General features: G+C 44.2%; 1 protein-coding gene across 1 annotated transcript; it reads right to left on the bottom strand.

Annotated features, from left to right (window-relative positions):
• Positions 1-687: 687 nt before the first annotated feature.
• On the bottom strand, positions 688-25,062 carry LOC138353485 (beta-1,4-glucuronyltransferase 1-like). Its single transcript, XM_069306456.1, has 4 exons — positions 24,862-25,062; positions 16,940-17,139; positions 8,392-8,553; positions 688-1,008 (listed from the first exon to the last, which is right to left on the bottom strand). Exons 1-4 carry the CDS (start codon positions 25,046-25,048, stop codon positions 811-813), a joined length of 747 nt encoding a protein of 248 aa, XP_069162557.1. The 5' UTR covers positions 25,049-25,062; the 3' UTR covers positions 688-810.
• Between the last annotated feature and the right edge of the window lie 496 nt (positions 25,063-25,558).

The following is a 25,558-nucleotide window of genomic DNA, read 5'->3' on the forward strand; positions in this document are numbered from 1 at the left end:
CTGTGAGGTGCTCAGTGTCCCATGACGCAGTGAGGTGCTCAGTGTCCCATGATGCTGTGAGGTGCTCAGTGTCCCATGACGCAGTGAGGTGCTCAGTGTCCCATGACGCTGTGAGGTGCTCAGTGTCCCATGACGCAGTGAGGTGCTCAGTGTCCCATGATGCTGTGAGGTGCTCAGTGTCCCATGATGCTGTGAGGTGCTCAGAGTCACATGACACTGTGAGGTGCTCAGAGTCACATGACACTGTGAAGTGCTCAGAGTCACATGACACTGTGAGGTGATCAGTGTCCCATGACACTGTGAGGTGCTCAGTGTCCCATGACACTGTGAGGTGCTCAGAGTCACATGACACTGTGAGGTGTTCAGAGTCACATAACACTGTGAGGTGCTCAGAGTCACATGACACTGTGAGGTGCTCAGTGTCACATGACACTGTGAGGTGCTCAGTGTCACATGACACTGTGAGGTGCTCAGTGTCACATGACACTGTGAGGTGCTCAGTGTCACATGACACAATCAATATTGATTCGTGCATTAAGAAGCATAGTTTTGCTCTAGAAAACGTCTTGGTTGGAGACGGCAGTGCTCCTGCCGCAGTCCCGCTATCTACAGACATCCCTGATCAGACACAATAAAACAAAATATAAAAAGACAATAAAAACTTTTATTTCACATAAAATACACTCCTGAAATGCTTCTACAAATGTGAGAATAATCTGTGTATAGCACATGAGCCTCACATGCATACACTATTGAGAACATCACTCCATACACTTCTAGTAATGTCACTCTGTCTCTCCAACTCTGTTGTCATATAGAACAATTTTTGCCGGAGCCGAAGAGGACATCGTATTGATGCTGGATCTTGTTGTGGATTAAGATGTTCTGGGGGCCCACAACTGCCCCTCTGGCAGGCTCCGTGCGGTACACCTTGATGCCCGGCCGGTGCACGAGGAAGGCGTTGTCCAGCACGTGGAACTCGTAGTCGTGCAGGCACATGATGTATGCCTGGTGGGGTGGGCAGGAGGAGACAAAGGTTAAAGGCATCACAAGGTCATGAAGTATATATATTCGTGGTAAGGAACTATTATTGCTGTATATATTTACATAAGTGACTTTACCTTCTTGTTGTTCCTTGAAAATTGTCCACATTCAGATTGTTGCTAATTTCAGTTTTATTTGGGCTATTAGACTTCTTCAAGTGCGTATCTAACGTTACTTGAAGCAGAAAAGGTGAAGAAGTAGAACCAAACAAAACTGATGCAAACATGTATGTGATTGCACTGTTTGGATCACTAGGATCCCTGAACCATAAGAACTTCTTGTAGCAAACTGAAACTCACTTTAATGTGGATATCTCAAGGATTGTGCTCTTATCTTCCCCTACGTTTTGTGTATTTTAATGTGAACGTCTAATACCTGAAATTTATTTGACCAAACTTTGTGTCATTAGTAGTTTATTTACAGGATATTGTAAGTAACAACAAAGCTTTTATTACTAGCTTGAGCTCCCTCGCTGTGCATAAATATACAGTGATGACACTTCGAGTGTAACACGCCTCTCACGGGTGACACACCTCTCAAGGGTGACACGCCATTCAAGGGTGACCGTCATGTGTGGGTGAGTAAACACATGTCAGTGCATGGTTGTGATCATCTAGTCCAGTAAAGTGTAAATGAGGTCTCATTCTTACCATTTAGAGTGATAGGACCGTGTTTTGCTGCCAATGGTATTGTTTAGCTGTTGAAAGCGACACTTTAGATTAACGTAATGTAGCTTCATGTCAAAGTGTATTAATGAGTAAGTTTATTGAACCAATTTATTTTGCTGTACACGTGTCTTTCCGTCATCCCTTTTTCTGAGTACTGCCCCATTATTTTCTGTTATTAAATTATTGCTACTTGTTTTAATTGGGTTGGCTCAGGGTATCAAGACCCCATAGCCTCAACTAATGAATACAAATTCGGTGTGATAATTCATTAGTTTATTTACTAGATTGCTTAAGCAGTTGAGGGACTAACGACGGTGACCTAGTATGCTGGGTTGGTGATGAGAGTTGACCAGAACCTTACATCTGGTGTGTCCACCAGGGGGCCCTGGCAGTTGCAAGCCCCACACCTTGACACCTGAGATACAGTGGACCTCGGCAGTTGCTCTCGCCTGTTGTTATTCTCTGCAACGTGACCTCATGCAGTGTGACCACCACCGGTGTTGGTGCAGTCCCATGCAATTGCAGGTTGTTGTAGGAAGAAAACAATAAAAAATAAATACCCTCACACCGATGTAGACTGGAAAAGAAGACGTGTTTGGTACGCCTGGCATACCGATTCGCTCGAGTGAGTCACACAAGTATCATGCTCTCAGATATCGGCGGATGGTTGGAAAGTTTATTACAGAAAAACTCATACAGAAGAGCCCAGTATCATGGGACCATCCACAAGGAGCAGGCAATTGACTAAATGAGGATCACTCAGTCACGTAGTAGTTGTGGACGTTGCTAGACACAGATAATTGGTTATTACAAGGGGCAAGTTGATTATGATGGATGAATATTTCCTCACCAGGTTGAGGCCGAGGGACTGAAAGGATCCCTTGCGGTGAACCTCCAACCAGTGCAGAAGGTGGACATATACTTCACCTGTCAGCAGTAGTCTTTTGTTGGACCTTATTTAGCTAAGTACTTCACTGTTAATTGTCTGATTTTGATAAATGCTTTTCTTTACTTCGGCATCAGTGACCAGGATTCTGTTCAAATTTTGCATTACAGCTTTAGTTTGAGTAAATTTGACAAAAATTTGTGTTTCAGTCATCTGTGTTCCATATCTCTACCACCTACCGAGGCCTAAAGAGCTGATTGTTTCTAATCTGACACATAGGGTCAACGGAGACATTATCACTGTGGGATGGATTTTGGGGAGTTCACTACAAGGCCGCTTCACAGTTCGAGCCTCAAGATTACACAAAGGTGGTGGCAGACTTGGCGACGGGTCAAAACATCAGACTCCAGGCCAGAAGGTCAGGCATTATAGCTCCCTCAGTACCATCACCAGCACAAGACCCTGCCTTGCGGTCTCATCTGGAAGAGACAGTGGACGAAGGAGATGCGAAGCTTTCATCCCTTTCAGGTATAACAGGCATAGACAAGCATGAATTAGAGTAGTATGGATTCGAGTAATAGTCAGTGAGTACTAGGAGTGGGAACCCCACCTGAGGTCGGGTTCCAGGTCCCTCCACTCTGTCCAGGAGCGCTGGGCCGTTTATGGGTATTAACTGGAGTTCTTTCTGGTCATCAGTTCTGAAAAGGGGATTGTGCATCACAACGTGCATCAAATTAATAATGACCCAATTAGTATCGATAACCTCTAGAAGCTCATAAAGCAGTTAATCTCACTATGTGCGAATCCAAGTCAAATGCCGATAGTTTCAGAAAGACAACCACGTTATTTACTTGATTTGGAGTCTAAGGTGAGAAACTACGATAGAACCGCGCTCCTAGCCACCACATCAAGAGTCCACCTTCATGCTCCGAGTCACTACATCAAGAGTCCACCTTCATGCTCCGAGTCACTACATCAAGAGTCCACCTTCATGCTCCGAGCCATCACATGAAGCGCCCTACAACCTGTGCGTCTCAAGTGTACCTCACGTGTACCTGCACGCTGTTATGTCAAACAATAAACCTGACACATGTGGGAGTGCTTGTGGGAGAAGACTGCCATCTATGCCTTCCACCAGCCCAGCTATGCCATGCCTGAGTCCGTGTAGCTAATACAGCCTCATCCAGCTGTTAATTTAAGGAAATATGTATTGGAAGTGAATGTGTCAACGCTAGCCGACTGAAAGTATAAAATCTCTACTATTTGTGTCAAGCGAAACCTTGTGTTGCTCTCGGTGATTTGTCTGTGAAACGTTTGTCTGTGTGGTAAATGCTCTCCAGACCTGTTGAGCACACTCGGGGACTTGAGTTAGAAGAGATTCGCCATCAGCATGAAGCAGCTATGGTAACAGTTAAACAGACGTATGAGCAGATGCTGAAGGAAGAACAGCAGCGCTGTCGTTGTCATCGCGAAGAACATAGTGAGTATATGAGTATAGTGACCTGGACAGTAACCCACAGTCAGCAGCCAGGACTGAGAGCAGTACAGTGAGCGAGACTCACACACCTGGTGACTTAAATACCACCACTCGTCTAGCTAGTGGGTTTGATATATCACAACTAGGACTTGCGGAACTGGAAAGCCTTTTAAAAACAGTGCTTCCAAATCCCTTAAAACAGAATTCATAAATAGAATTCATAAATAAATATGAATTCATAAATCTCGCACAGAATTCATAGTCAAAAAATTCATACCAGAGACAGTGTATTGCAGCTGTATTGCCTTGCAGCCAGCTGCATCACAGAACTTAGAGGGATACCAGGAGTGATACAAAGCAAAGCAAAGGGACAGTAAATTACACAAACACACATATAAGCTCTTGTGGACTAAAAATTAGATATCAAGTATGGATCCCTCCACAAACTCCCCCAATACAACGGTGCTTCGTATCCTCAGTTGGAACATAGCATCACTCAGGAAAAGACTTCCTGATCACCACAAAGTGACGACCGAGCCCATTGATGTCGTCTGCCTTCTGGAGTGCAGAGTTCCCACCAGGTCTCCACCCCCCTAAATTACTCTCCTTTGCTGTCTATAACCTTAAATCCAGTAACTCTTGTATTTTGTATGTTAAGAAGTCCCTTCCTCACCAGCCACTCCCAGCCAAGTCAACCAAAGGGCTTCAGTATCATGGTGTGAGGATCTACGTGGGGAACTCTGCTCTCAATATCTTTAACCTGTATGCTCCTAGTAATAAGTTTAATTATACTGACCTTCCTATCTGTATTCAGACTGAGCCTACCATCATTACAGGTGATTATAACGCTAGACTTAGGAATATTGGTAATTCATAGCTCAGTAATCGTAACGGCAACCAACTGTTGTCACTATTAGGTAGTCACAATGATGCACAGATTGTGGGTGGCCTTAAACCGACGCATATCTATGGAGGTATTCTTGATCTATGTCTCGGTTTCAACGTCTCCCACACCGTCTGCGTCTCTTTAATAGTGTCAGATATGGCGTCTATTTAAGCAAAGCTTAAATAGACGGAAGCTCTATTTAACACAAAAGCAACAATTTTGTTGCTTATGTGTCAGAATGGTACAGTTCATCTGAGCCTTCTTCAGTTGAAGATTTTAACAATGAACTCACAGGTACTATCGAACAGTTTATAGAATCACTTAATCCATCGTCCAGGCCACGTAACCCAAATTACGCTTTTGCCTATTATAATGATTCCAAATTATATACAGTAAAACGCACTGCCAGAAGAATTGGACTAACTTATAGAAGGACCCGCACTGCTGAAATGCTTAAGCTCTACGTATGGTAGAGCTGAGGCAGACAGACTGGGAAACTTTTGTCATCGATCTCAATTCCCACACGCAACTAAGCCGGGCATGGAAGGATATAAACAAGATTAAAGGGAAAAAAGCTGCAGAGATCTCGCACCCTAATCATCTGCACAGAGCAAATGAGCTTATTGATGCTTGGGCCACAATTTCCAGCTTTGACAGGCTTCCTCTACTCACACAGAATGAGTTAAATAATAGATATGCTGATAGAGTAAGGCTCCTTGACTTAATGCTTCATCAAGAGGATGACTGACATGTTTTTTTACTGAAGAGGATGTAGACTCTGCTCTACATAAAGGCAAAGCTACATCACCCGGGGAGACTGGAGTTACCGTCTTCTTTACAGAATTAGTAACGTGTTGTATCCCTAGATATATGGCTTCATGCATGGAAAGAGTGTACGTCAATGTATTACCACCTTCCTCACCAGAGGAAGGTGGTAATACAATGCACTTCTATACTCAGCAATGTTACGGTGCCCTCTCCTTATTTCTCCCCAATGCCAGTGTTAAGAGTCATATTCTCGTACCTTGCAGGTTCACTCCTGAGATGCAAGGAGTCATTTGATATAAGAGGCTACTAAATAGATTACTTATTTATGGAGAAACGCCGGGACGACCTCAAGGCAAGGAAGCACGACCTACCAACCTTTGAATCTCTAGAGGCCGAGGCTTTCTTCAACCATTTCAAGAGGATAGCAACATTGAAGAAATGGCCGGAAGAGGATTGGTATGCGTTGGTGCAGAGCAGACTGACCGGTGAAGCGAGAGAGGCTTATAACATGTTAGACACTGAGGAGTGCGCCAGGTACGACACAATCACGAAGGCGGTGCTCCACTCATACAGACTGACTCCGGAGGTCTACCGGAAACGTTTTCGTGAGTGCAAAAGAGCATCGGGGAGGTCGTATGCTGAGACTGCTTGTGGCATGGAGCGTAAGTTTCTCAGGTGGCTGAAAGCCGAAGAGGTGGAAACGATGGAGGACCTGAAGTAATTGATTGTGATGGAAAAGTTCATGTCGATGCTCCATCCAGAACTCAAGGTCAGAGTGAAAGAGGCAGGAATTAAGGAACTTAAAGCTGCCGTGGACAGAGCCGACATGCTGGAGGAGGCACTACATGCAGGCGATGAGTCACAATAACGTGGCAAAAGTATGTTGACCAGATCACACACTAGAAGGTGAAGGGACGACGAGGTTTCGGTCCGTCCTGGACCATTCTCAAGTCGATTGTGTCGTCGAAGAAACCGAAACATCGTCGTCCCTTCACCTTCTAGTGTGTGGTCTGGTCAACGAGGCACTACATCTCCGTAGGGAGGGACCGCCCTGACACTCGCCTTACCCATGGTTTGGAGGGAACTTCAAGAGTTCAGGAAGAGCGAGGACGGGCGGGGCTCTCTCAAGAGCTTACCCAGTGAAGTGAACCCCCGGTTCAGGAGCTCGAGGGACGCTGGGAGGAGGCCCCAATGTGTGAGTGGCGGACCTAACTCTGTAGCAGGAGCTACTGCCAGAGAACCGACGACGGGGAGTTCAAAGAGGACCCAGGGTACGTCTGCCGTTGGTGCTACCAGGGTGACTGGTAGTGGGTCGCCCAGGGGAGGCGGCCGATGCTTTAATTGTGGAGGTCGGGGACTCTGTGCTCGAGAATGTGGCCGACCCAAGCACGGTGGTAACGTGGCTTTCGTATGAGTAGGAAGCGAGGAAGCCAACGACACCCGAGGTAAGATGCCAGTGATGAGGGAGAAGAGGATTCACCCCTTTGTATGAGGGAACGGTGAAGATAAGAGTGCAACTGGCACTTTAAGTCTTTTAATTTATCAGCACATTTAATACAAAAGATAATCAGTTCAGTTCATTTCAGTTAATAGTAATAATAAATATCCTTTCTTAATTAATTCAGACGCGATCCAGCCTCTCTTGTAATATCTTCTTCTTAATACGTCACATTCTTTACGCAATCGTTAAAAAAAATACAATATATTAGCAAGAAATATGGCAGAATAATACTGACATTTTCTGTGCCTCGGTCTTGATAATAAAGTCTGTCACTCGAGTCTGTGTTACTGGGTAGACTAAACAGTTGCATTTCTTACGGAGTGACTCAACGAGAGAAAATTAATAACTGCTTGAAATAATCTGTGGCAAATAACCTGGGAGTAATTCGACCTTATTTCGTAGTGTAATGATTTTTTTATAATATTTAATTAACTAGTTCATGATGACGAAGTCTGGCAAAGTATTTTATGGAAGATTGTCCATGAGGGACAAGGAGTTACGGACGCCAGATGAAGGAAGGTTGCATAAACACAGAGAACTCTCAGCTCGTGTTCATTATCAGTGCTCAAGAAATCTTTCTCATTGGAAAGATATATATATATATACGCCTTGAAGTGTACCCAACTTCTCAGTGAACATACACAAAGTTTATTCTAGTCCTGAGGAGAGAGAGAGAGACAGTGAGAGAGAGAGAGAGAGAGAGAGAGAGAGAGAGAGAGAGAGAGAGAGAGAGAGAGAGAGAGAGAGAGAGAGAGAGAGAGAGAGAGAGAGAGAGAGAGAGAGAGAGAGAGAGAGAGAGAGAGAGAGAGAGAGAGAGAGAGACAGAGAGAGAGAGACAGAGAGAGAGAGAGAGAGAGAGAGAGAGAGAGAGAGAGAGAGAGAGAGAGAGAGAGAGAGAGAGAGAGAGAGAGAGAGAGAGAGAGAGAGAGAGAGAGAGAGAGAGAGAGAGAGAGAGAGAGAGAGACAGAGAGAGAGAGAGAGACAGAGAGAGAGAGAGAGAGAGAGAGAGAGAGAGAGAGAGAGAGAGAGAGAGAGAGAGAGAGAGAGAGAGAGAGAGAGAGAGAGAGAGAGAGAGAGAGAGAGAGAGATACAGAAAAGAGTGAGAGACAAAAAGGAGTGAGAGACAGAGAGGGAAAAGAGAGTGGCATAATTTGTACTAACCTGAGTCATTTTGTCACTCTTGCCTTCCCAGGTGAGTCTCTCATCATAGAGAGGGTCGAGGTTGGTGCCCACGAAGAAAGGCTCCCAGGACTGGAAGGGCGGCGTTCGTTTACCAATTTGGAATACAGTCATGCCTGGCTTCACTGGGGCCTCCAACCACTCCTTCCAGAAAATGTAGTTTGAATATTTATATGAATTACTTTACATTAATGCGTTTTTTTAAACATGATTCAATGAGATGTGGATTATTTAACGATTAAATGTTTTGGTGAAGACTGCTGATATTAAAAAGCAAAAAAATGATGCTACTATAGCACTTAAAAAGACTATTGACAACTTTTCCAGCAATTGTTGACAGGTTGCCGACCAGCATCACACACACACACACACACACACACACACACACACACACACACTCACACACACACACACACACACACACACACACACACACACACACACACACACACACACACACACAAAACATGTGTGTGGCCGCAGCTTGACCAACAGAGAGGGTAATGTTTATGTGGCTGCCAAGGACGGTCTACGAGTACAGTCCCACACCAGTTGTCTGCCATTCCTCCACAGGTGTAGTGTGATTCCATCCAGTTGACCAGCAAAGTCAGAAAAGTGATGGGATATTAGAAGACGAGGCTCTCTCCCTACTGGACGCTGGGCAGAGGAAAGGCTCTACTTGATGATGGCTCCACATCTGCTTTGTCACAAACACACTTACATAGAGTGTGGATTAGAACAGCAAGGCAGCTGCAATACAAAGCCACTGCAGATCAAGAAATGTATACCTGTCACATAGGGATTGCCAAAAGGAAATCCACTGCATGGGGAGCATATATGGTTGAGAGGTGAGCATGTTACTGGGTATTGTTGTTGTCTCCAGCAAAGTTGTAGTCTCTTTGTCCACGATGGGGCTGTTCCAGGTGGATAGTTTGTTGATTTTTGGTAGTATTGGTCTGATTACTGTGGCTGCCAGGGTATCCCAATTAGTGATGCATTCTGTACAGTATGTGTCATGTATTACTGTAAGTCACCTAAATTATCAGGTAAAATTTCCATCATCAGGTCATCTGATGCTGAAGGGAGAGACAGGAAGGATGAAACAGCAATTTGGGTAACAATATGGACACCAAGGCCACCGAGTCTGACTGGAAGAGTTTCTTGTTTAATCTGAGTCTTTAAGGGGAAGGTTGACAGCTATTTCTAACACGATTTTCTTAATAGAAACTACCAAAAGTTTGTAACTGTTCCTGGACGATCTGCAATCGTCCAAGAACAGTTACAAACTTTTGGTGATTTCTTTTAAGAAATCCCCTTGCTGGACACCTTCTCTTGATCTGATTTCATGTTTGCCAGAGAATAACTTTGATTCACTACTGTAGCACGATAGAATGAATGGGCAAAGAGGACGGAAGTGGCAATATACAACACGGAGCACTGCATCTCTTCGGACCGTGTTGAAGGAATTTATAAAGTCCAGTTTGATTAGAGACTTTCGGTCAGAGATGTTGCCGATGTATGCTCGTTCTGAACGAGCGGCAGCTTCACAATCTTGTGGACCACCAATTGAAGTTGATTTGGCTTCACCAATTGAGCCGCTTGTTGGTTGATAATGCCTGAACAACGAAGCGTAAGATAATGTTGCCAACCGTGATTGGCATGGCCCCGTCTATCTTATTAAGTGTACAGCGGTAAGCACCAAAAAATAAAAAGTGGGTTGATGACCTCTGGTATACCATTATGAACGTGTTGACAAGTCTTATGAGTTCCGTAAGAAGACCTCGTGCAGCATCACCAAGTACCGGGCTTAGCCATTGCTTGACATGTTGGCATTTTTTCTTGTAAAGCCACCTGGTAACCTAGGTGGAAAATAATAGGTGTCATTATAGATTTCAGGTTCGCCAACAACTAATGGGTCTAATCTGGTGTCATATGCTCATGGTATGATATTGTTTTGTACGAGTGTGAGTGTCTGTTCTGTAGAGCTTCTGCTGTGGCAGAATTGTGTGAAGACATTTCTTCATGGCTGGGGATGACTCGAATAGTGCCTGCTGTATTTCCTTGTTAAATTTTACATTTTGATTTGTGCTCTGTTGTTGGAAGTTTTCAATATGTTTTTGTTACAAATTTAGTTGTTGGTGTTTTTTGCTGGATGAGGCAGGCGAACTTGGTTATCTTCTCTTGGGTATTCATAGACAGCCTTAATGACCGTAGGTGAAAGTGATGTGTTTCCTCCTTGGAGAGACGAAGATATAAAAAAGAGGATATAATGACATGTTAGAATAGTTTCTGGAGTATTATTGACTTAGATTTGAGAGTTTGGCTATTGTTTTGCGGCGGGATGCTTTTTGGAATATATGTTAATGTTGTAGCAGATGCAGGCTTGTTCGCATTTGTGTTCCACACGTGTGCCCCAAAGAATGAGGTGATTTGATAAAAAACTATGCCCAAGATTACCTTCAGAGTGCCTGCGGGATGATGGAGAATTAGCCTCGGCTATCATCATCTTTTGTCCGGTCGTGATGGTCGAGTGGTTAAGGTGTCCTGTACACTATTTGCAGAGTGCTCCTGGCAGTATGGGTTCAAGTCACTTCTGGGGTGTGAGTTTTCAGATGCGTATATGACTGGAATCACAATGCGGATTCAGAGCTGGCAGGTCCACCATCGACATGGTCTTTTCCCTCAGACAACTACAGGAGAAATGCAGGGAACAGAAGCAGCCACTCTTCGTAGCCTTCATAGATCTGACGAAGGCCTTCGACCTCGTCAGCAGGGATGGCCTGTTCAAGATCCTCCCCAAGATCGGATGCCCACCCAGGCTCCTCAGCATCATCAGATCTTTCCATGAGAACATGAGGAGCACCGTGGTCTTTGATGGCCTAACATCAGACGCCTTTGACATCCGAAGTGGAGTAAAGCAGGGCTGCGTACTGGCTCCAACCCTATTCGGGATTTTCTTCGCAGTTATGCTGCGGCACGCCTTCGGATCTGTCACGGAAGGCATTTACCTCCGGACCAGGTCGGATGGAATGCTCTTTAACCTCGCCAGGCTGAGAGCCAAGACGAAGGTTCGGCTGAGGTGTCTGTGCGACTTCCTTTTTGCCGACGACGCAGCAGTCACTGCCCACTCAGCTGAAGACCTCCAACGGCTCATAACCCGCTTCAGCGAGGCCTCTCAGGCTTTCGGACTCACCATCGGTCTGAAGAAAACACAAGTCATGGGACAAGGAGTGGACTCCCCACCTGACATCGGCATCTCTGATTCCAAACTGGAAGTCGTTCACGACTTCGTGTACCTGGGCTCCACAATCTCTGACTCCCTCTCTCTTGATACGGAGCTAAACAAACGCATCGGTAAGGCATCTACTACCATGTCCAGACTGACAAAGAGAGTGTGGGCCAACAATAGGCTAACTGAGTATACTAAGATTCAGGTTTACAGATCCTGTGTCCTGAGCACTCTCCTTTATGGCAGTGAGTCTTGGACACTCCGTGCCCGTCAGGAAAGACAGCTGAATGCCTACCACATGCGCAGCCTTAGACACATCTTGGACATCACCTGGCAGGACAAGGTGACAAACAACAACGTCTTGGGGAGAGCAAGAATCACCAGCATGTACACAATGATGAAACAGAGACGAATGCGCTGGCTCGGGCACGTTGTGCGAATGGGCGACGGCAGGATCCCTAAGGATCTCCTGTACGGAGAGCTGAGGCAGGGAAAGCGTCCAACAGGCAAGCCCCAGCTACGGTACAAAGACGTATGCAAAAGGGACCTGAAAGCCAAGGACGTCGATCTTGTTATATGGGAGACACTGGCTGCAGACCGTTCAGCCTGGAGGCAGTCTGTTCAAAGAGGTCTCTCCAAGTTCGAAGAGTCACTTGCCAAGGAATTGGAGGCTAAGAGACAGAGAAGGAAAGCCGGTAGCCAGGAAGACGGACCAGAATCGGACTTCGTTTGTGCTCGGTGTGGGATGGACTGCCACTCTCGGATTGGCCTCATCAGTCACACCAGATGCTGCACCAGGATTAGACAACTAGGGCGCAACTCCATAGTCTCCCGAGACTGAAGGATGCCTACTACTACTACTATATGACTGGTGACCATTCACACTTGTTTGCATTTGTGTTCCTCACGCGTGCCCCAAAGAATGAGGTGACTTGATAAAATACTATGTCCAAGACAACCATCAGAGTGCCAGCGAGATGAAGGAGAATTAGCCTCGGCTACCATCATCTTTTGTCCGGTCGTGGTCGAGTGGTTAAGGTGTCCTGTACACCAGTTGCAGAGTGCTCCTGGCAGAATGGGTTCGAGTCACTTCTGGGGTGTGAGTTTTCAGTTGCATATATGACCATTAAGGCTTGTTCGCATTTGTGTTCCTCACGTGTGCCCCAAAGAATGAGTTGATTTGATAAAATGCTATGCACAAGATTACCATCTGGGTGCTGGCGGGGGGGGGGGGGGTGGTGGTTCAAATAGCTTCGGCAATCACCTCCTTATATCGGGTCGAGATGGTCAAGTGGATTAAGGCGTCTTGTACAAACCAGTTGCGTTGCTCCTGGCAGTATGGGTTCGAGTCACTTCTGGGGTGTGAGTTTTCAGTTGCATATAGTCCTGGGGACCATTCAGGCTTGTTCGCATCTCTGTTCCTCATGTGTGCCTCAAAGAATGAGGTGATTTGATAAAATGCTATGCCCAAGATTACCATCCGGGTGCCGGCGGGGGCTGGTTCAAATAGCTTTGGCTATCACCTCTTTATGTCCGGTCGAGATGGTCAAGTGGATTAAGGCGTCCTGTACATACCAGTTGCCTTGCTCCTGGCCGTATGGGTTCGAGTCACTTCTGGGGTGTGAGTTTTCAGTTGTATATAGTCCTGGGACCATTCAGGCTTGTTCGCATTTGTGTTCCTCACGTGTGCCCCAAAGACTGAGGTGATTTGATAAAATGCTATGCCCAAGATTACCATCCGGGTTGGCGGGAGGGTCTTTCAAATAACTTTGCCTATCACCTCCTTATGTCTGGTTGAGATGGTCAAGTGGATTAAGGCGTCCTGTACATACTAGTTGCATTCCTCCTGGCAGTATGGGTTCGAGTCACTTCTGGGGTGTGAGTTTTGAGTTGCATATAGTCCTGGGGACCATTCAGACTTGTTCACATTTGTGTTCCTCTCGTGAGCCCCAAAGAATGAGGTGATTTGATAAAATGCTATGCCCAAGATTACCATCCGGGTTGGCGGGAGGGTCTTTCAAATAGCTTCGGCTATCACCTCCTTATATCCGGTCGAGATGGTCAAGTGGATTAAGATGTCTTGTACATACCAGTGGCGTTGCTCCTGGCAGTATGGGTTCGAGTCACTTCTGGGGTGTGAGTTTTCAGTTGCATATAGTCCTGGTGACCATTCAGGCTTGTTCGCATTTGTGTTCCTCACGTGTGCCCCAAAGAATGAGGTGATTTGATAAAATGCTATACCCAAGATTACCATCCGGGTGCCGGCAGAGGGGTGGTTCAAATAGCTTCGGCTATCACCTCCTTATGTCCGGTCGAGATGGTCAAGTGGATTAAGGCGTCCTGTACATACCAGTTGTGTTGTTCTTGGCAGTATGGGTTCGAGTCACTTCTGGGGTGTGAGTTTTCAGTTGCATATAGTCCTGGGGACCATTCAGGCTTGTTCGCATTTGTGTTCCTCACGTGTGCCCCAAAGAATGAGGTGATTTGATAAAATGCTATGCCCAAGATTACCATCCGGGTTGGCGGGAGGGTCTTTCAAATAGCTTCGGCTATCACCTCCTTATGTCCGGTCGAGATGGTCAAGTGGATAAAGGCGTCCTGTACATACCAGTTGCGTTGTTCCTGGCAGTATGGGTTCGAGTCACTTCTGGGGTTTGAGTTTTCAGTTGCATATAGTCCTGGGGACCATTCAGGCTTGTTCGCATTTGTGTTCCTCACGTGTGCCCCAAAGAATGAGGTGATTTGATAAAATGCTATGCCCAAGATTACCATCCGGGTTGGCGGGAGGGTCTTTGAAATAGCTTCGGCTATCACCTCCTTATGTCCGGTCGAGATGGTCAAGTGGATTAAGGTGTCCTGTACATACCAGTTGCGTTGCTCCTGGCAGTATGGGTCCGAGTCACTTCTGGGGTGTGAATTTTCAGTTGCGTATAGTCCTGGGGACCTTTCAGGTTTGTTCGCATTTGTGTTCCTCACGTGTGCCCCAAAGAATGAGGTGATTTGATAAAATGCTATGCCCAAGATTACCATCCGGGTTGGCGGGAGGTTCTTTCAAATAGCTTCGGCTATCACCTCCTTATGTCTGGTCGAGATGGTCAAGTGGATTAAGGCATCCTGTACATACCAGTTGCGTTGCTCCTGGCAGTATGGGTTCGAATCACTTCTGGGGTGTGAGTTTTCAGTTGCATATAGTCCTGGGGACCTTTCAGACTTGTTCGCATTTGTGTTCCTCACATGTGCCCCAAAGAATGAGGTGATTTGATAAAATGCTATGCCCAAGATTACCATCCAGGTGCTGGCGGGGGGGGGGGGGGTTCAAATAGCTTCCGCTATCACCTGCTTATGTCTGGTCGAGATGGTCAAGTGGATTAAGGCGTCCTGTACATACCCGTTGCGTTGCTCCTGGCAGTATGGGTTCGAGTCACTTTTAGGGTGTGAGTTTCAGTTGCATATAGTCCTGGGTCCCTTTAGACTAGGTCCCTTTATTTGCATAGAGTGTTTACATAGGTTAAGTTTGACTCTAGGGATATCAAAGAGATATTTATGTCTGGTGTGGTGGGCATGTGTTCTATTACATCTGTCCAGGAAGAGTTTCAGAACAGAGTTTGCACTTAGAAAAAGGGTTTTATAAACGTAATTTACACAAGAGAATGTATGGAGTGAATTTATGTTTAACATGTTTAGGGATTTGAACTGGGGAGCTGTGTGTTGTCTGAAGGCAGAGTTAGTTATTGTCCTGATAGAAGATTTTTGCTGGATGATGATGGGCTTGAGGTAATTTGCAGAGGTTGAACCCCAAGCACAGATACCATAAGTAAGATAGGAATAGATAAGTGCATATTAGAACGAGAGGAGAGCAGAGTATGGTACATAATATCTGATCTTAGAGAGTATACCAACTATTTTAGAACCCTTTTTGATAATGTGTTGTATATGGGTGCTGAAGTTGAGTCTCTTGTATAAGTACAGGCCAAGTAACTTTCCATAATTTTTATTGCTAATGTTTACATTATCTATCTGAAGTTGAATTGCATTTGTTGATTTGTTTCCAAATATGATATAGTAGGTCTTTTCTATGTTTAATGTGAGTTTGTTGGTTGACATCCACAAGTGGACTTTTTGAATTCATTGTTTAAAACATTATTTAACATGAGTGGGTTGGGGTCAGAGTAGATGAGAGTAGTATCATCAGCAAACAGTATAGGTTCAAGCATGTTAGAGACATTAGGGAGATCATTGATGTATATAAGAAACAGAAGGGGTCCTAGGATGCTGCTCTGGGCATCCCTACAGTTAGTGGTAGTGTAGGAGAGGTTATATCATTGATGGCTACATATTGGTGTCTGTCACTAAGATAGGATCGGATATAGTTCAGATCAAGGCCACGGATTCCATAATGGTGGAGTTTAAGTAAAAGGTAGTTATGGTTAACAGTATCAAAGGCCTTTCTAAGATCTATGAAGAGTCCAATCGGAAACTCACTTTTGTCAAGGGCTGAGTAGATCAAGTCAAGCAGACTAACAATTGTATCATTGATACTATCTTGGGAGCGGAAGCACAATTGACAGGGATTTAGCATATTGAATTTTACGAGAGAGGAGTATAGCTGTTTGTAAATAATTTTTTCAAATATTTTTGATAATATAGATAGATTCAATATGGGTCTGTAATTATTTATATCTGCCGTGTTACCTCCTTTATGAACTGGCGTTACTCTTGCTTTTTTAAGGATATCAGGGAAGGTATGACACTAAGGATTTATTGAACAGCAATGCTATGGGTGGTGCAAGGGCATGGGAGGCAGTCTTGAAACCATCCATGGTATTTCACTAATGTTCCCCAGTTTTGGTTTTTAGCGAGTGAATGATGGACACAACATCTGATGGGCTGACTACTTACACAACACATCCAACTGGTTACACTAGACTCAGATACCAATCATGACTCTGGCTTCAAACTTCCTATTCTAGTGTAACACTGGTCCTAGAGACCATCCACAACATACTTGAAACTGACCCAAATCACTACATGCTTCTAACTTGCACGTGGAGGTTACGTAACTCTAACATGGCAGAGCCTACTAGCCGACCGACCTCCCACTTGCAAATGAAGTGTGAGATGTTTACTCAGTGTATTCGTGGTATATCCAACGTAGCATATATTTCGGAGCTGTCTCAAAAAATGCATTTGTATCGATAAACTACATTAGTACATCCTTTTCAGGACACTTGAAGCCTGCGAAAGAAACTCCCTACCTAACACATGGAGTGAGTTCACAGCACTTCATATCCTAGTACTCACCTGTGATCCAGGTATACTGTGACAAGCAGAACAAACATTCTTATGGAATGGAGCAGCGTCACCTTTGTGGAGCAAACCGAGCAGCTCATTCTTCGTCTCTGGAATGCTGATATTCTCTTTGACTTCGAAAACAGAGAACACGAACACTCGCGGGAATGTTGTATTTGACACATCAGGTTTTTTCAACATTGTGAGGAAGTCTGAAACAGATTCAAACCATTTTATATGCTTCATATTATATATATATATATATATATATATATATATATATATATATATATATATATATATATATATATATATATATATATATATATATGTCGTACCTAGTAGCCAGAATCCACTTCTCAGCCAGGTTTTCATGAATTAATATATTTTCTCAATTTTTTTTCTTGTGAAATGATAAAGCTACCCATTTCATTATGTATGAGGTCAATTTTTTTTATTAGAGTTAAAATAAACGTAGATATATGACCGAACCTAACCAACCCTACCTAACCTATCTTTATAGGTTAGGTTAGGTTAGGTAGCCGAAAAAGTTTGGTTAGGTTAGGTTAGGTAGGTTAGGTAGTAGAAAACCAATTATTTCATGAAAATTTGGCTTATTAGGCAAATCGGGCCTTGCATAGTAGGCCGAGAGGTGCGTTCTGGCTACTAGGTACGACATATATATATATATATATATATATATATATATATATATATATATATATATATATATATTTATATATATATATATATATATATATATATATATATATATATATATATATATATATATATATATTGTGACGATAGTCTCCTTCAAGAGATTGAGCCTGCTCTTCCCTCCACAAATACGTCGCAACAAATATATATAACTACTATGGAAGAAATGTCCAACAACGACAACAACACCAGCAAGGTTTGCCAGAGCGCAAAACGTATGCAGCCAGGGACACCTGTTCAGACTCAAACCGCCAAACTACCTGTTGATCGCTGCCGGCTCCTCGCTGATTGGTCGCCGGTCTGGCTGCAACTGCACTCGCCCCCCCATACTACTTGATGTCTGGGGTCGCCACGACCTCAGACCTCAGAATATTCAGTGCTTCCACGGTTAACACTTCTCCCGGCTAGACGTTAGCGTGTACTGAGAGAGGTGGTAGCTTAAAGCCAATATTCCAGCACCTCACATTTATTTTTGTATTGCACTTCTTGTTATTTTGTCTTAACGTAACTTTTCATTGTGTCATTTAATTATTCTTATTCTTTTGATTGATTGATTTTATTATACGAATTTGTTTGTCCATTTTTCCATGTTTTGATTTATTTAACGTAATTAAAATTTCATTGTTAAAGTTTACTTGTGTTTTGTGTGTCTTCTCCTTACCTTACCACAGACGAAGTTCCAGTTTTTTCTATTTTTTTTTATAACTATGTGACGAGGCCATACCCCTAGCCTTAAACAGCCGAACACCAACGCGTTACCGTCACAAGTTATATGGGGGCCTGTCCTAGGAGCTTCACTCAGGTACTGGTGCCAAGTGGTAATTTATGGTAAGCGTATTTAACTTTGTTAACGTAGCTTTACTATTTTTCATATTCAATTTCATTTTTTATAAGGTGCGGTGTATTGTGCATTACGAGAGTAACATATAGTGAAGGTGAGACAACTTTGGATTACGTGGTGACTGTAGGCCGCAGTCATACTCTTAATTGGTCATCTCTCCCTCCGTGTTATTACTCGTGTTTACCATCTATGTCCCTTGAATATTTCTCATTTTGACAGATCATCATATTGGTACCCTGGTACTGTGGTCTGCCCTGGGTCAAGAGTACCCAATCTTCTGCAATCTGACTGTAGGAGGACAAAGAGGGCCATAGTTCCTCTAGCTCGAACTTTAGTTGCTGAATTGGGACCTCAGCAGCAGTTCTCGTCACCAGTTGACACCTCGCACCCCTACACGTCAGTCAGAGATGATGATACATACAACGGTAGGGAATTAGCTTACTTTTTCAGAGCACAAAAGTTCGCTAATTCTGTAAGTATCATATTAAATTCAGTGGGAAAAACTTGCTTTATGTCCTATAGAGACTTGGCAAGGTATGCCTACATCCTTGGACTACCAATTTTACTTTTGAAGCATTTAACTGTTTCATTTGTTTTCGAAACTCTGTTTCATTTGTTAGTAGGATTTTCTTGCCCTTATCCTCTTACATGAGTACCGGGTACAAGATTTCCTGCGCCCTTGATTTAATTTAATCATTTAACATCTTTTACTTAACTTTAATTGTTAAAGATCTCACAGGATAGGTACCAGTTGCCACGTTGTCCTGTTTCTGACATTCACTATTGAATATTCGTGTACCTTTATTTGCTAATTTCACCATGTTTCGTCTCCAAGCTTTCCGTACAAATCCAGCAGGTGAAATAGGGACTTTAAGTCGTGCCAAGAAGACTGAATTACAAACTCTTGCACATGAGTATCAATTAGAAGTTCCCTACCAAGCCAACAAAAATGACCTACACAACCTGTTGCTGGATTACTATTTAGAGCAAGGTAAGATCGACTCTGAAACTCATGAAACTTACTATATTGCAGAGAAACCTGACTTGGCAACGCTGAAACTCAAACTAGAGCTGGCCAAGATTGAACGTGAGCAGCAAAGAGAAGCAGCTGCCATACGTAGGGAAGAACAAGAACGAGAAATCACCCTCAGAGAACGTGAAACTACTTTGAGGAGAGACGAACAAGAACGCGAGGCTGATTTGAGGAGAAACGAACAAGAACGCGAGGCCGCTTTGAGGAGAGAAGAACACGAACGTGAGGTCGCATTACTCCGTGAACGTGAACGAGTACAGCTTGAAACCAAACAACGCGAGTTGGAAATACAACGCGAACATGACAAGCAACAAGCGACTCTGGCTCTAGAGTGTCGTCAACGTGAAATCGCCTTGGAAACTTCACACTTCACTCAACGCCAACAAGCTACTGCCAATCTTCCCGTCAGTTTTAATATATCACATGCAAGTAAGTTAATGCCATCCTTTGTAGAAGCAGAAGTTGATGTGTTTTTCACCACCTTTGAAACCCTTGCTAATCAACTCAGTTGGCCTGTCGACCAATGGGCCACACTTCTCAGAGTCCATCTTACAGGTAGAGCTGCAGTCACACTCAGTACTTTGGCGTCTGAGAATGACTACTACACTCTGAAACAAGCAGTGTTAGACGCCTACCTACTTTCCACCGAAAGTTATAGAAGGAAATTCCGTGACCACCTGAAGGCAAGTACCACTACCTTCCTTGAGTTTGCTAACACGAAACGGAGGTATTTCATGAAATGGCTGGAAGCAGCACATGTCTCTACTTTTACAGAACTCGTCAACCTGATGCTTGTTGAAGAATTCTTGAGACGTGTGCCGCCTCCTGTCCGCCTCTACTTAGTAGATAAAGAAGAAACCGACTACCTGAAGTGTGCTAAGTCGGCTGACACTTACAGCCTCATCCACCGGCTGACACCCGAACCATCCTCCAGTAAGAAGTCGTGGTACAGTTACGAGAAGGTGAGCCCCGATCAAGCTGGTTCACAACTGTACTGCAAGTATTGTAGACTCTATGGACATACCATAGACAAGTGTGGTAAGTCTCAATACAAGGGAACCACTGACCAACAAAGACCCAAACCCACTCCTCCTAAGTCCGGTAAGCCTGTGATGAATGTTGGTGTTAAGGCTAATGATCTTTCTCTTTTCAGTAACCACCTGTATACTGGAACTGTCTCTGCCAACGGTTCAAATCCGGAGGGACGTTTCAAATTGAAGATCTTGAGGGACACAGCGGCTCTACAATCGATCATCTTGAAGTCGGCTGTGCCCAACATCACCTACACCGGAGAAACTGTCTTCATCACTGACCTCACTGCTACCACTCCATACCCTCTCGCCAGAGTCCACCTGGATTGTCCCTACGTGAACGGGGAAGTCCAAGTCGCCGTCAGGGAAAAGCCTTTTCCCATGCCTGGAGTGCAACTTCTCCTAGGCAACGACTTGGCAGAAGACCTGCAACCGACCAACCTGATCGTCATGGACAAACCCCAGGTGTGTAACTCTGTGCCAATAAACCCTATTCTAGAGTATGTTCCAGCAGAGGTTCAAGAGAGTGATGAAGTTTCTCCTCCGGTTCTCGTGACCACCCGTGCACAAGCCGCACGTCCACAGCCAGCTGACTCTACTGCAACCGCTGTCCCTCAAGACCCTCAGAAACTACCCCCGCATCTGACCAAGTTGGAGTTCCGTAAGTTGCAGAGGGAAGATCTTACTTTAACACCATTGTTTTTCCAGGCTGAGACTCAACCCGACAGTATTCCTGGGTTCTTCCTAGAGAACGACTTGCACTACCGCAGATATAGACCCAGTAAACTGAAGGAGGAGGACGACTGGGCCAACATCGAACAACTTGTGATTCCCACCAGCCTGCGGCCCACTATTCTACACCTGGCCCACGGAGCATTCTCCCACTACGGCTTCAACAAGACTTACCATGGGATTCGTCAAGACTACTACTTGCCAGGTATGGTAAATAACGTCAAACAGTACGTAAAACAGTGTCATACATGTCAGATGGCAGGCAAACCGAACATCTCCATTCCCAGAGCGCCACTGATTCCCATACAGGTGCCTGCGGAACCTTTCCACAGACTCATAATAGACTGTGTTGGTCCTTTACCTCGGACCAGTTCAGGTAACGCCTACATCCTAACCATCCTGTGTCCTACCACCAGATTTCCCATAGCAGTTCCAGTGAAGAACATCACGGCTGCTACGGTTATCAAACATCTATTGAAGATCTTCACTCAATACGGATTTCCCAGGGAGATTCAAAGTGACTGTGGTACCAACTTCACCAGTGATCTCTTCAAAAGGACACTGGAGGAGTTCAACATCAAACAGGTATTGTCCAGCCCCTATCATCCTGCTTCACAGGGTTCTCTTGAACGTAGTCATCAGACCATCAAAGCACTCTTGAAAAAGTTTTGTAGTGAAACCTCGAAGGATTGGGATAAGCAGATTGACCTTATAATGTGTATTTTCAGAAGTCTCCCCAATGAGTCCCTAGGAGTATCTCCTTATGAGATGCTCTACGGCCGTAAGTGCCGTACTCCCCTTAAGGCTTTCAAAGACTCTCTCCGAGATGCCACCTTCAGTGAGCATCAGAATGTGCCCCAGTTTCTTCAAAACCTTCAACACATTCTAGAGAGAGTCCACCGTTTTGCCCATGATAATCTATTGAAAGCCCAGGTGAGAATGAAGACTCATTACGACCAGACCAGCAAAGTAAGAAAATTCAAGCCGGGAGACTTCGTCCTTGCCTATTTCCCTATCCCAGGTTCACCTTTACAAAACAGATTTTCAGGACCCTACCGCGTCAAAGAGTGCAGGAATAATAACAACTACGTAATAGAGACTCCAGATAGGCGGCGGAAGACCCAGCTGTGCCACGTCAACCTCCTGAAGCAATATAATGGTACTCCTCCCACTGTCCTGACTAACTATTCTACCTTCACAGAACCCTACATCCACAGTGAGACCTTCCCAGCTTCTCCTCCCGAAAGCACTGACAAGGAGTCAGCGCTTTCTAATTCCGAAATCCTTAATGATCTTCCCAAATGCTTTCAGGATAATAATCGTGCTCCTTTGCCCTCTTCTAATTCCACTCTCACCTCGTCAGATAAGCCCTTCATCCTCCATGTCGACGCCAGGGGTACCGACGTTGGTGGTGTCGTGATGCAGCAACGAGGCGAGAAGAATACACCTGTCAGCGACTACTGCTACAAGGAACTACGGAACAATTGGCAAGGAGCTACTCTTCCTCATCCTGAAACTTCAGCACTTCACTCCACACCTGAAAAGTGCTCGGTCCACCATCAATACGGACCACACCACCCTACACCTCCTACAGCACGCCCACTTCTCATCTCAACGTCTTCTACTATGGGCTTGCTACCTGCAGAAATTCAACCTGGAGACACGCTATACCAAGAGTCTGACAACATCTTAGCCCATGATCTCTCCAGAGTTTATGAAGTAGAAGCAACTCCATCTAATACTCCACCACATAACGACGTACTTCTTCCAGAACCGCAGGCTTCGGGGGAGAGTTGTGACGATAATCTCCTTCAAGAGATTGAGCCTGCTCTTCTCTCCACAAATACGTCGCAACAAATATATATAACTACTATGGAAGAAATGTCCAACAACGACAACAACACCAGCAAGGTTTGCCAGAGCGCAAAACGTATGCAGCCAGGGACACCTGTTCAGACTCAAACCGCCAAACTACCTGTTGATCGCTGCCGGCTCCTCGCTGATTGGTCGCCGGTCTGGCTGCAACTGCACTCGCCCCCCCCATACTACTTGATGTCTGGGGTCGCCACGACCTCAGACCTCAGAATATTCAGTGCTTCCACGGTTAACACTTCTCCCGGCTAGACGTTAGCGTGTACTGAGAGAGGTGGTAGCTTAAAGCCAATATTCCAGCACCTCACATTTATTTTTGTATTGCACTTCTTGTTATTTTGTCTTAACGTAACTTTTCATTGTGTCATTTAATTATTCTTATTCTTTTGATTGATTGATTTTATTATACGAATTTGTTTGTCCATTTTTCCATGTTTTGATTTATTTAACGTAATTAAAATTTCATTGTTAAAGTTTACTTGTGTTTTGTGTGTCTTCTCCTTACCTTACCACAGACGAAGTTCCAGTTTTTTCTATTTTTTTTTATAACTATGTGACGAGGCCATACCCCTAGCCTTAAACAGCCGAACACCAACGCGTTACCGTCACAATATATATATATATATATATATATATGACAGTGTTAGACCATGGAGGAAAATTGAAACAGGAATAAGGAAATTCCTGTTTTAATTTTCCTCTGTGGTCTGACACTGTCACATTTTTAATCACGTGTTTATTTTCGTGATATATATACACACACACACACACACACACACACACCAGAACGTAGAGCGTAGCCAGAACGTACTTCTCGGCCTACTATGCAAGGCCCGATTTGCCTAATAAGCCAAGTTTTCCTGAATTTATATATTTTTCAATATTTTTTTCTTATGAAATGATAAAGCTAACAATTTCAATATGTATGAGTTAATTTATTTTAAATTTGAGTTAAAACTGGCATAGATATACGACCGAACCTAACCAACCCTACCTAACCTAACCTATCTTAACCTACCCTAAACAAACACAATTATGTCAATAATTTATGTTCTTAATATAATTTAATAATAATAATAATTCAAATAAACTAATTGGAAACAATTTATTGAAAATAAAGAAAATCACTCGGCCTATTAGGCAAATCGGGCCTTGCATAGTAGGCCGAGAAGTGCGTTTTGGCTACTAGGTACGACATATATATATATATATATATATATATATATATATATATATATATATATATATATATATATATATACATATATATATATATATATATATATATATATATATATATATATATATATATATATATATATATATATATATATATATATATATACACACAAGAGTTCTTACATTCTTTTCAAGCCACTAGCACGCATAGGGTTTTGGGTAAGTCCTTAATCCTTTAAATTTCCCTGGAATACGACCCGCCAATTCGTTTAACAACCCGGTACCCATTCACTGCTGGGTGAACAGAGGCTACAGTTAAAGATTAGCGCCCAGTCAATCCGCCCCGGCCAGGATAGGAACCCGACTAATTATAACTTTTCTTATGATGTCTTGCTGCCATTGCTACTGTTGCTGGTATTATCATGGCTGATTCTAGTGTTGCTGCTGGTATTACCACCGCTGATGCTGGTGTTGGCGCTGTATCTGTTGTTATCAATGTTATTTAATTAATGTATAGACGCCTCACCTGGGATAAAGTCGACTGAGGGATAAAGTTCCACATCTGCTGGGAAGACGAAGTAGGTGCGAGCGGCCAGCCTGGCGATATTCCTCGCCACATTGATGGGGTAGAGGAGCTTGTTGTGGGCCCTGTAGGTGGTGACGTTGGTCAGGTTGGGGGCCCCCGCCTGGCAGTTTACCCGCCTGCGCAACATCTCCTCCCTCGAGGGAATCTGGGTAGCAAGGAGACGGCAGTTACAAGACAGAGACAAAAATGGTGACGAAACCACACATCAGAAGATGGAGAAACGTCGTCGTATGTCAAATTCGATGATATATGACCTGATATTGGTCCAGGATGGACTAAAACGTCGTCGATGTGTATGGGGCAAGTAACAAAGTCAGTAGACTAACAAATGTTGTCACAGCTAGTATAAGACTTGGCTACAAGTATCTCTGGCAGTTCGGCTTGTATAGGGATCTAGATGAAGTAAAGTGTAAAGTGTGTGGACATAGGCAGGGACACACACTCGAACACTATATCTTAGATTGTTGTAAAATTGAGCCTTTTATGAGATAAATCTAAGCTCACTCTGTATGATATGGCAACCTATCTTATTACCATCTTGAGGTTATCTTGAGATGGTTTCGGGGCTTTAGTGTCTCCGCGGCCCGGTCCTCGACCAGGCCTCCACCCCCAAGGAAGCAGCCCGTGACAGCTGACT

Source organism: Procambarus clarkii, chromosome 58, assembly GCF_040958095.1.
Source record: "Procambarus clarkii isolate CNS0578487 chromosome 58, FALCON_Pclarkii_2.0, whole genome shotgun sequence".
NCBI lineage: Eukaryota > Metazoa > Arthropoda > Malacostraca > Decapoda > Cambaridae > Procambarus > Procambarus clarkii.